Source organism: Bos grunniens, chromosome 16 (assembly GCF_055505025.1).
Source record: "Bos grunniens cultivar Pamir isolate PY7600 chromosome 16, Bosgru_T2T1.0, whole genome shotgun sequence".
NCBI lineage: Eukaryota > Metazoa > Chordata > Mammalia > Artiodactyla > Bovidae > Bos > Bos grunniens.
Window position 1 is genome coordinate 43,512,729 of NC_141180.1, and position 12,699 is coordinate 43,525,427.

At 37.6% G+C, this 12,699-nt stretch overlaps 1 protein-coding gene across 3 annotated transcripts in view; it reads left to right on the forward strand.

Annotated features, from left to right (window-relative positions):
• The window catches only part of KIFAP3 (kinesin associated protein 3), a 152,299-nt gene extending 149,092 nt beyond the window's left edge, over positions 1–3,207 (forward strand). For all 3 annotated transcript variants that reach the window (XM_086344758.1, XM_086344757.1, XM_086344756.1), the window contains one exon: positions 2,738–3,207. In XM_086344758.1, coding sequence (XP_086200884.1) covers positions 2,738–2,846 — 109 coding nt within the window. In that variant the 3' untranslated portion in view covers positions 2,847–3,207. The remainder of the gene's footprint in view (positions 1–2,737) is intronic.
• The last annotated feature ends 9,492 nt before the right edge of the window (positions 3,208–12,699 follow it).

The following is a 12,699-nucleotide window of genomic DNA, read 5'->3' on the forward strand; positions in this document are numbered from 1 at the left end:
GCATTAACAAGGCTACATCTTTATGCCAAGGGAGAAAATAAAGCATCCACATGTCCCAAAAGAATATCTATCTCCAGGTTTTAGCATCCCCAGAAGTCTAACTTCCCCACTATATTAGAACCAAATAAGTGACTAAAGAATCAAACTATTCTGTTTCAGAGTTAATTTTACTTAGAAGATATTAATTGTAGGGATATGATTGATCTTTCATAATATAAAAGGATGTAGGACTTACGTGAGAGTTATCACCCAAACTGGTTACAATGTTTCAGATATTCTTTAAACAGCAATTCGATCATGATGGATAATTTTAGAAAAACTCGTTTTATGAGTTGATTTCAAATTCTCTTATTTGAAAAATTTTCCCAAATGGTATTTATGGAACTTCAAAAAATCGGCTTGTGTGTTGTCACTGGGTTGAGTGCATAAATAAAAATTTATCACAGTAAAGCTGCAGGCTTGGAAATTCAAACTCTGATGTTCAAGGTTTGGTCTTACTTTCACTGACATGGGGATACATAATTCTTATCAAAAAATGTGACTGACATAAAAACAATATCCATTTGTCAATTTACAATGAAAGTATAATTATCAGGCAGATAAACTTAATGTCTTGTTGGCAGGTCATATGAGGAAAGAGTAATTAGACATTTGCTTATTGGTCATAGAAATAAAAAATAGCTTTGCAGTTTGAATATATAATAACTTCAGACTCAGAACCTTTGTTGAGGCCCCTTCTTCAATGAGGACAAGCCTGTGAAAATGGTCATGTAGACCTGATGATGTTATAAGTCACACCAAGGAGTTGCTTGGGTTGGTTCTACTACAGCGTTGCCTCTGAAGAGCTCCTTATTCTGTGCCAACATGGCTGACAGACTCTCTTCTCAGTATCATCATCACGTTTTAGATAGAATTGCGGTCATATTGTTCTGTTGTGAGATGTTCTGTTTTGAAGGCACTTTTGCATATATATTCACTGATCAATCATATGCCTCTTGTTTCCAAGTTCTTGAAAGTAGTCTCACCACAGCTGCTAGACTGATAAAGACAAAATTAAATCGAGTTTTACCTAAGTCTCCTGCTATTTAGCTTCAGAAGAGATGCTTTAAAATGTAAGGAGGAAGTAGCTGAAAGATGAAAAAGGAAAGGAGCTAAAATCCACAGGCTATATAGCCATCCTTTATGTAATTGAGAGTTGTTTAGTTACATGAGTATTTGTTAGCCTTAGTGCTTCAAGGGAAAATTTTTCAATGGCCAACTTTTCCTGTTTTTAAACTGATACAGATGTGTCTAGTCATGGACTCCATTAATTTCTAAAACATCTTTAAAGCTACCTCTTAGGGTAATAATTTCCCTTTATCAGAAAATTTAATCTTTTTTTTCATGGGACCAAAGTGGGAAGGACATACTTACATTTTGGCATTTCAAAATAAAATTCAGACTTAAAAATTTCAAACAGCTTTTAGAAATAACAGACACAATTTTTGATATAGAAGGAGCCCAAAAGTTTGATCTGTCCAGGATCTTTCATTACAGATTCTAACATAAACCTTGTATTTCAGAAATCCCATTCCCCTGCAAGGTATATTCACATAAATTATTAACATATGCCCTTTATTTTTAGTATTTAGTCCTAATCCAACACATGCACACAAATTATTTAAAACCTTAACATTTTAATAGTTACTTCTGAAGTGTTTTAACTTATAATCTTATGTTGTAAGAGGAAGTTACTGCCTATATGAATATATTTTTTAATCGTTGAGATTTTGCTGATAAAGGGGAAAGTGTCTTTCCATTTAGCATAATCTCAGTCTTAAATCATTTAAATATATTTATTTTTCAAAGCTTACATTTCTGCATTATAAATAATTTCTTTTGTTTGGAAATAAGCTCACTGGCATTCACTGCATGAGCTATGCATGAGCATGTTAGAGCTGCCACATTTGCCTGGCAAAATAAGTATCTTGTCATTTTGCTAAGTGTTTAATAATTCTCTGACTCTTTAAAAGTGCTTTTTCTTCTAAATTTATTATTAGATAAAATTTTTAAGTAATAGTTTATCCATGTTTCAATCTACATTTGTAACTTCAATCTACCGTTAAAATCAGCTTGCTATAACTCAAAACATGCACTATTTAGTCTTTTTTTTTTTTTTGCATTGAAGAGTCAGAAGAAGAATTTGCATATCAAATCTGGCTAACTTCCAAATTTTAAAAAATTCTTTATCTTCTTTAGTCATAGTCTTGTATGATTTGGCTCTGAGTGAGAGATTACTGCTAAAACTCAATTGCATGTCCTTACTAATAGTGGATTAGTCCTATGGAATAGAGATCTTATTATAAATAGCAAAACTCTACTAGTTTTAATTTTATCATTTCCTAGCATTTCCATATTCTATTACTGATATTTGCTAACATGTAAAATATTTTCATATTCTGGCATATAAGCCATGTATGAATGTAATTTATTAAAACTTTTCTGATCTTTCTCTTTGCCCTGAATGATGCCTGGTGACAGAGATTTTTAACATTTTTAACATGTTATTAGAATTAAACAGTTATTAATAAACATTTTTATGGCTGTACTAATTTGAAGAAGAAAAAAGTCAATAATAGCCAGCCATGTAAGTTATTTTGCTGCTAGAGAGAATTTCGGAGGTGTAAATCTCCAGGCCTCTTACTTGACCTGCATTGGGATGAAGAATATAACTGACTCTTCCTCTTTCTCCTTTTAGCCTTGGAATGGATGGCTTTGGCCAGTCTGTCGGCATTCTTGGACGCCCTGCCACAGCTTATGGATTCCGCCCTGATGAACCTTACTTCTATGGCTGTGGATCTCGATAAAGTCATCCCTCTCCTTGTGTGCTCTCAGTTGAGAAGGCGTCTGTGTGGGTTGGGTTAACTTTGAATCTCGGCCTAATAATGCATGTTGATACTGTTTGCAGGTCTGTGTCTCTCTTTAATTTTCCCTGTTGTTAGCTGCAGGTTAACTTGAACCCCTTCTGTCCTATGTTAAGTACAGTTGATGCTTGACCCTGTTCACTCATCAAACCACATCCCGATGCTGAGTACCATTTACCATGAGACTCAAAAGTGAATGCTGAAAAGCACCTAGACTGGAAAACAAACACTGCATTATGTACATTAATTGACTAACTTAATTTCTATTAAAAAGAAGCATAAAGTACAAATGAATTGGCAAAAATCATGTGTTTCTATTTAATGAGTTTCATTAGGAGTTACATGCTTATATAGAGTGCATATAAATTTTATTTTTTTCCTGCCCCTTTTTTCCCCCTTGTAAACTCTTGAGTATTTCACGTGATAGTGCTACCTTTAAAATTTATAAAAAGAATATCACCTTTTTTATTTCATGCCATGTGCCTGAAAGGTTGCTTCCCAAAGTTATTAACTATGATTTTTTGATTAATGGTGGAACATATGCTATAATTACATTGTGAGTAGAGTTTCTTCAGCAGTTAATTCAAATTAATTTTGTCTTTCTGATTTTAATATAGAAAACCTAGAACATATATTAGTATACATGAAACTAGGTTAGTATTGGGTTTTTTAATTTTATTATTCATGAAGTCTAAATTATGGAAAAGCTAAGTCTCATTGACAAAAACTAAAGAACAAAATATTTTGCTCACTTACATACCCATTTCCCATTTGTTCACTTGTTTTTACGAGATAGGTAGAAGTGGAAAGATATAATAATGAGTTGTGAAAGTAACTCATTCATGTTATAATATGGAAAAACTTACTTGAAAAACAGAGCAAATAAAATAAATACAATATACAGATATTTCCTTGAACACCTGCTGTGGAAGAAATTATATGAGGCTTTGAAGTGAATTCATAGATCAAAGACAAGAATTTAAAATCTCATTGGTCTACTATACTATTTATTGGACTTGATTCATATTTTAAGAATAAATTAGTAGAACTGGAAAGAGCCTTTGAAGTAATTCAGTCCATCTACTTATTTGTGAAACCAATCACACATAAACTTAAAATATAGTCAACAGATATTTTCTTACCACCTGCTACATATAAGAAAGTATATGATGCTCCTTAGGGAATAAATGAATCTAAGACATGATTTGTGTCTTTGAACTCACAACATAATTGATATTTATTCATTTTTGTGTTTATAAAACCATGTATTTATTTGTCTTGGTTTCTATTTTAACTATAGGATAGTAAAACTGGAAAGGGCCTTAGAAACAACCCTATCAAACTCCTTTCAGTTGGAAAAAAACCATGCTAAGAGAAATTAATTGACTTTCCCAAACTTATGTATTTATCTGTGACATAACTTGCTTCCAATGCAGTAATTTCACTACTATCGTGCCTTATTACTTGTCATATGTACAAAGTATAAATATGAGTATGAAGTGATATTATTAGAGAGATAAAGCAAACATTCTATAACTTAACTTCCCTCATACTATTATAAACTGATTTAGGAAGAATATTTACAACAATTCATAACACTTCGAGGGTGGGCTCCAGCATTTACATGCACATGCTCATTCTCCCTGTATATATTTTTGTAATTTTTATTTTAGAAATCTACAGATTTAGAAATTGTGATCTTTCCACTCAGGCCTGGACTAATTTACCTTTGCATTATTTATGAAGGAAACTTTGACTAGAGGAATAAGGAGGACTATCTAGCATTCTTATATACTTGAGAAAACAAAAGTTTTTTGCCTTGGGCACTTTTAGAAATATCCTTTATATGTAAGTCAGACATCCTGGCCTTACCAGATTTTGACTACAAATTAAAAGTCACATTTACTTTAAGAACTAAATTATCATGGCTTCAAGCCATGGTTTATAGCTGGGAATTATTTCTTCTCAAGAGTTTTCTGCTGTTTCTCAGAGTTCCCTAAAGTGCTTCCTCACATGGGGCCAAGAACAGGTTCCCTGCGTTCTGTTTACTCCTCTTGTGTCCACACCGCTTCGTCTAGCTTGGTCATCTTCCTGATATCACAGCTGCCCTCTCTGTGGAAGAGCCACCGTTACATTCACTCAGGATCTGGGGAGGAGGAGAACTGCTCCACCCTTTGTTTGCCCCTTCCATAAATGAAACACACCTATTGCTTAATTCTGCACAGCACAATAGAACTAAAGCCACGTGTCCTACCGTGACTTCACAGAGACTTCAGGAATGGGTGTGAGGTACATCACACAAAATAACTTGCTACTGTCACATAGCTGTGATCAGAGCTTTGAGTCACTAAGCTCCCACTTGGCCTTGTGTGGCAGGGCTTGCTCCATGCCACCAGGAATATGCCAAGAGACTTTAGCACTCAGAGACTAAGCCAGATTGTCAGAAGGTCTCACAGAAAAGAGAATGCCTTTTCTTCAACCCAGTTGAAGTCCTATTTTCAAAGTCTTTGTTTCTTGTTAAAAGATTTTTTTACTAGCTGCCTGGTCTTCAAGGTTTTAAAGACCTCACATGTTTTAGGTCATGAAGCCGAGAATAAGAGAGAAATATAGATTGATCTTCCTACTTTTTGCCAAGTAGTACCTGAAGAATTTTTTCCAGATCCAGCCAGTTTGTCCTGTTTATTGACAAATTTTCCAAAATTCTGTCATTGAAGCTACATTGACATTTTCAGTGAGGTGAGTTGTGTTCTTTTGGGTCTTTGTTGCTGGCTCAATGAAAGTTTGGAAAATACTGGCGTCTCCTCAGATATCTAAAATCCCACATGCACATTTTAGGCAGATACATGACAGCCTACTAAATTGAAGAGATAACATTAAACTTCAATATATGTTTTCTTTGGAGTATACCAGAACCTCCCTACTGTTTGGGATAAAGACTTGAAATAGAGCTACATTAAAGAATAGAATTTTAAATAATACTGAAAAAAATCAGCAATGGGGAAGGAAAATTTGATAAACTCTCTTAAGATGACAAAGGAAAATAACAGATTAAATAATATGTAAGAAAATAATGTAGAAGATTAAAAAGCAGAGCATCAAACATTTGGCTGGGTCATTTTCCAATAAAAGAGTTTTTTTTTAAGTAAAAAGAAGTAATAGCCAAAGATAATAGAAGATGATATTTTTCAGCTAAAAAGGATTTTTACCCCTGCAATATGTGAACCATTTTTTAAAATGGACCCCTGATACCAAGAACTGACTCACTGGTAAAGATCCTGATGCTGGGAAAGATTGAAGGCAAGAGGAGAGGGGGATGACAGAGGATAAGATGGTTGGCATCACCAACTTGATGGACATGAGTTTGAGCAAGCTCTGGGAGTTGGTGATGGACAGGGAAACCTGGCGTGCTGCAGTCCATGGGCTTGCAAAGAGCTGGACACGACTGAGCAACTGAACTGATTGACATCTATTTTGACATACTGTGGGAAAGCTCTTTAACAAAAATCAATTAAAATTGCATAAGAATCCTGAAAAGAAAGACAAAATACCTTCCAAAAAATTAACTGCCCTTAGACTTTTGACATCAAGTGGCAGAAGATAGTGGAGTCTGCTCCATAGAGTTGTTTGGTTTTAACGATATTTAGAATCCAAAAATACCACACTTAATCAATTTCTTTGGTTTTGGTTTTTCTTTTTTTAGGTTCTGTTTTTATTTGGTTTTTGTTTGTTTTAGTTTTTTTGTTTTGTGAAGGAGATGGATATTCTTAAGTGAGAAAGATCTCATGGGGAAGAATAAAAAGCCTATCTGTGAAGAGAGAGAAATCTCCCCTGAAAATTCAAACATGTTTGAATATCTTTGAAATTGGAGTTCAAATTTGCACTATCTGTATAGTATTGGAAACACTGGAGCACATGGCAGAAACAGGCACAAATCTCCTCTTGAGGAATATACCTTCAACCCAGGTTTCACAAGATTCTCACAGAATAAGATCAACTGAACATGAACTCACGTGGAAAGATTACAAAGCACAGGAGGAAACAAGTCACAGTAGAGAACAGAAACAATAAAATGAGGCACCCTTCCCCCATCAGATGTTGGAATTTTCATACAAAGAATATTCAAATGTGTAAAAGTATTTAAAGAAGTAGAGGGGTAATGTAAACAGGAGCAAGAAATAAAAGACAAATGGAAAACTAGAAGTTCTAGAAACTTTTGATATTTCAAGTTCAGTAGATGAGTTATAAACAAGTTAGAGATAACTGAGGAAGATAATAAAGTTAGATTTTTTTTAGGTTAGAATACATCACAGAGTTATAAAGATATATAAATATAAGCAATTATGGGGCACAAATATAGGTGGAAAGTTCTAGAAGAAGAGAGGGGATAAGGCAATACTTGAGATAATTTTCTAATATAAAAGATGAATATATCTTCAAAATGAGTGTCTTAGGCTGTTTAAATCACTAAAACAATACTGCAGACTGTATGGGTTATAATCAACAAGCATTTCCTTCTCACAGGAAGTCCAAGATCATGGTGTTGGCAGATTTGGTGTGGTGGCTAGTAAGGGCCACTTCCTGTTTCATAGATATTACCTACTCACTGTGTCATTTCTACATGATGAGAGAGACTCTAGAGACTCTTTTAAAAAAGAGCACTAATTCCATTCATGAGGGCTCCACCCTTATGTCCTATCCTAAGCACCTTCCAGTGACTCCACCTCCTAACATCAACCCACCTGGAGGGTTAGGTTTCAACATATAAATTGTACAATTGCACAAACATTCAGGTCAGAGCAGTGAGAAAGAACTCCAAATCTGAAAATAGGAAACACACAGATGTACCAGCATGAAACTACAGCATATCAAAGAGGAAAACAAAAAACAGACAAAACTCAGCAAGATATTCGATACTATCATTAGGCTGACAATTATGGAAGCAAATAGCCAGTAGAAAAATATCTTCAATGAGTTGACAGAAAATAACTGCTGATCTATAATTGTATATTCATCGTCAAGTACACAAGGAGATTGAATAAATATATATAAACTTCTGGTTTTGCCAGCAACCTTTGGCATTCTTTGGCTGGTAAATGCAGCACTCTAGTAGCAAGAATGTCCTGGTTTCTCAGGCAGAAGGATTTTTAAATGATACCAGATGAAATATGGATCTGTACAAAAGAATGAAGAACACTGAAAAAGGTAACTAAGGGGAAAACATTCCCTCTCTTCCTGGTCTTAGTCTTAGAAGCTCCTACCATGAATCTCTTATGGCATAGGGGAGGGAGGAGGGTGATTTGATGAGAGGGAAGGGAAGAAAAAAAGAAAGAAAAAGAGGAGGAAAAAGGAGGAGGGGGAGATAGAAGAATGTCTGCTTAAGTATTAGTTTAGTGAACAACAATGTGACACTCCAGAAGAAATCTTATTTTTCCTGGAAGTGTATCAGGCATTTTCTTAGGATAATTAAATTTCTTCTCAAAAAGAGCAAATAGTCACGTTAGACTACAGAGTTCTGCCCCAGCTCATCCTTGAGATGATTGTCTGTCTCACCCATTCGTAGAAGTAGCTTGCTCAAAATCCATCAAATAATTTCACCAGTTCAGTGGCTCTCAAACATTAGCTTACATGAGTATCACCTGGAGGACTTCCTGGACTACATTTCTGGGCCACATCCCAGTATTTCTGATGAGTAGTTCTAAGATTGGGCCCCAAATTTTGCATCTCCAAAAGTCCCCAGATAATCATGGTGCTTCTGAATCAAGGACCACACCTTGAGAACAATCACATTAGTTCCTAGGGTGGGTACTATTTTTTTTTATACTAGTATGCATTCAACAGAATTACCTGAGGAGCTTTTTTAAAAATGCAGGTACCCAAACTCCAACTCAAGCCAATTAAATAATAATCTTTATTATTATTTAATAAATAATAAATAATAAAATTAAATAATAATCCATTTATTATGGGTTAAAAGTATCCTTATGGTTTAAAAGTTCCTCTGGGTGATTATAATGTACAGCTAGAATTTATAATCGCTGATTCACAGGAAACCAGTTGGTAAATACGAGCTTCCCAGATGGCTCAGTGGTAAAGAATCCACCTGCAAATGCACGAGATGCAGGGTCTATCCCTAGGTTGGGAAGATCCCCTGGAGAAGGAAATGGCAACCCACTCCAGTATTCTTGCCTGGAAAATCCCATGGATAAAGGAGCCTGGCGGGCTACAGTCCATGGGTTTGCAAGAGTCAGACTCAACTTACCGACTAAACAACTATTGGTAAATATGCAGGAATTCCCACACTGAGCATGTTTTAAATGGCCATATGCATGTCCATTCACCTAAGTTACAGGTTATGTCCAAATTATATGGACAGTAGTGAAATTGTTAGCATGAAATTCCTGTGCTGGTAGATCCTGTATCAGTATCACTTATTGCAGCACATGTCGCAGATGCTGATGTTTTGGTATTCCTACAATTATTATATGTAGTTCAGGCACCAGGACACAGGGACTCTACTTCCACCTGAAGCAGCCACAGCAAAAAGGATCAGCCTGAATACCTGCAAACGTATTCACAACACAACTCAGTACACACAAAACCAAACATCCTAACAGTCATCACAAATGGGGGTTGGCTTACACAACTGGTCATAAACATTGTCATTGTCCCTGAATACAAATGTAAGGCAGCAAATCAATACTGTCTGCTTTTACTTTGATCAGAAGCCCTATAGAATCCACTACCTTGTTCCCTGGGAAAGGTTATTCTAGGAACACAGTCCTGCATGTGTGCGTGCTCTCATTTCAGTCATGTCCATCTCTTTGTGATCCTATGGACTTTAGCCCTCCAGGCTCCTCTGTCCATGAGATTCTCCAGGCAAGAATACCGGAGTGAGTTTCCATGCCCCCCAAGCAGGGGATCTTCCCAACCCAGGGATCGAACCTGCAGCTCCTGCATTGCAGGTGGATTCTTTACTTCTGAGCCATTGGGGAAACCCCAAGGACACAATCCTGGGACCTCTTAACACTATCTGATAAGCTAGGACACCAAATTAGAGTGTATTTGATTACCTTTCACTAGTTTAGGTCCCAATTTGTACGTCGGTTACTTATAAGGGTAAGTGCCCGCCTTTCAGAATGTTGTCTAAACCTACCTTCCTAACACTTCCATGAAAAGAATCAGTGATGGATAGAACTCCTATTGTCTCAGTTTAGGGTTCAGGTTACACCCTCTGTGTTATTTAGAAACCTCTTCCTCAACAACTGAGTATCTACACATAACACCATTGCTCGTGATAGTTCCTTTTCCCACAGTGGTTTGTCATTAATCATCTAGCCATTTTGTTTTCCTCTGCTTGACTATATGGTTCGTCCATTAGTTAGAGCTCACCAGCCACTTGGCTTCCTGTGCTGCCTGCACTGAGACGGCCTGGAGCTAAGCATATTGTGCTGATTAGCTTAGTCCTTTGACAAGGGACTCATCAGATCAGATGGAAGGAAGAAGCCTAGCATTTAACCTAATGCCAGGCTGTGGTGGTGCTGCTCTCCTTAACCCACAAGCAGTCTTTGTGTTTCCTCTGCTAGTGCTGCCAGGGCTGCTGCTTTTTATCAGAAGCCCCACCTTTGATCTCAGGGCACAGAGCCATCCCTCAGAATAGGAGAGGACCAGTGTTTGTCTTGCCACCTGCTTGTCAGTGTAATAATTTAGCCCTTTCCTTATTTAATCAAGTCAGGATCTAGGCCATCATTCTGGATTGTTCAGAGTTTTAACTGATCCAAAGTATAATTAGAAGCTTTGCTGTTATGGCTGTAGACAGCAGACCCATGAGGCCTTTGAACTCACATAGGTTCAACTAGATAGAAACTGGTTGTTTTTCTAAGGATATAAATTTGTCTATGTCCCCTGAAATTCCTTACATCAAAATTACACTGTTGACTGCTGCTCTTTTCCTGATCTTACAGGGATCATCCTCAGATCCAAGATCCAAAGCCCACAGTGAGTAATACCACTAAAGAAAATGCTGGGACAGATGGAGTCAGCTATTTTTAATTGATCTTATACCATTCAGAGTTTGATCAGAAAAACAGAGACACTCTGAGTGATATAGCATATGGTATTTATTACAGGAATATTAGACTTTGTGTAATTGTGGGACCAGTAGAGAAGTCTGTGAAAAACTGCTTCTGAGTCTTGTGTGGGGTTTGAAGTTTCTATAGGTCAGCTGAACTAACACCAGAGAGAAGATTCTCTGGTAGCAAAGCTAGGCCTTAACTAAGGACTATTCCCTGACCCCAGAGTAAAAGGAATGAGCAAACATGCCCGGCAGGATTTCAGGTTTGATGTGAACCAGCAGCTCCCACAGCTCCCCCTTTATTGTTCTCTGTGGTTGTCCCATCCTTGTCTCATCACTGCATGCCCAGTGCGGGTAGCAGGGTGGGGTGTCAAGCAACTTCTTTCAGTTCACAAATCTCTGAACCAAAAGAAGCTGTAACAGAGGAGAACCTGAAGACCACACCCAGGAGCCTCATTCTCACCCAAATATGATTTTGATGGCCTGCACATCAACCCAGAGCCTAAGGCCATAATGGTAGATGACTTGGGGCGGGGCGGGGCGGGAATTGAGTATATTCTGCATGTGGACAGAATATAAATAATTGTGGCCATAAGGCCATGTGTACTGGTTGAAAGAAGATGTCCGTGGTATTTTTCCACTCTCCTCATCATGAGATGGACTCTGTTTCTTCACTTCTTGAATTTGGGCTAACTTTGTATCTCGCCCTGGCCAATTCAATGTGTCAGAAATGATATGTGAGTTCTGGGGTCTGCACCTCAAGAAGGCTTGTAGCTCCTGCCCTTGCCCTTGTAGAATGCTCCCTGAGACTGCCATGCTGTGAAAAGACAGAGAAGCCCAAACGTCCCTTTTCTCTCAGCTGCAGTGACCCCAATCCTGCTGACATATCACCAATATTCTGTTACATAAGTGAGACCAGAAGAAGGACCACCCAGTCAACCAAAAACCTGGAAATGATAAACTGATGTTGTTTCAAGCCTCTAAGTTTTGGGTTGCTGTGGCCGATTGTGTTTTCCAGTGATGACCTCCCCAACAGATCCCATCCAACCTGCTCATCTCCCAGAGTGATACTGGCACTCTTCCCATCTGGCAATGGAGTCCACGTCCCTTCTCCTTGAACCAGATTTTCAACCAATAGGGTTAAGCCAAAATGATGCCATAACATCCTAGACCAAGTCATAAAAATACTTTCACTTCTGCCTTGTTTTCTGGGAACTAGCTGCCATGATGTGAGGGGGCCCAGCCATATGGAGATGGTCCCACCTGAGGTCCCTGTAGACAGGCAGGATTAACAGCTAGAGGTAAATAAGCCTTCAGAAGATTCCAGCCCTCCCCACCCTCAAACCCCCACAGAAGACACCACACGAACCAAGATGATCTGTCCTGCCGAGCCCTGCCCACACCCTTACAGATTGGTGAGCAAAAAGAAAAATAGTTGCTCTTTGAAGCTACTAAATTTGTGATGATTTGTTACATAGCAATTGATAACTGATGTAAATTGTATAGAGAACAATATATGTATCAAAGCCTATACAAATGTTTCAAATTACAGGTACTAAGCCTTCTTTTGGAGAAGGCAATGGCAACCCACTCCAGTACTCTTGCCTGGAAAATCCCATGGATGGAGGAGCCTGGTAGGCTGCAGTCCATGGGGTCGCGAAGAGTCGGACACGACTGAGCGACTTCACTTTCACTTTTCACTTTCCTGCATTGGAGAAGGAAGTG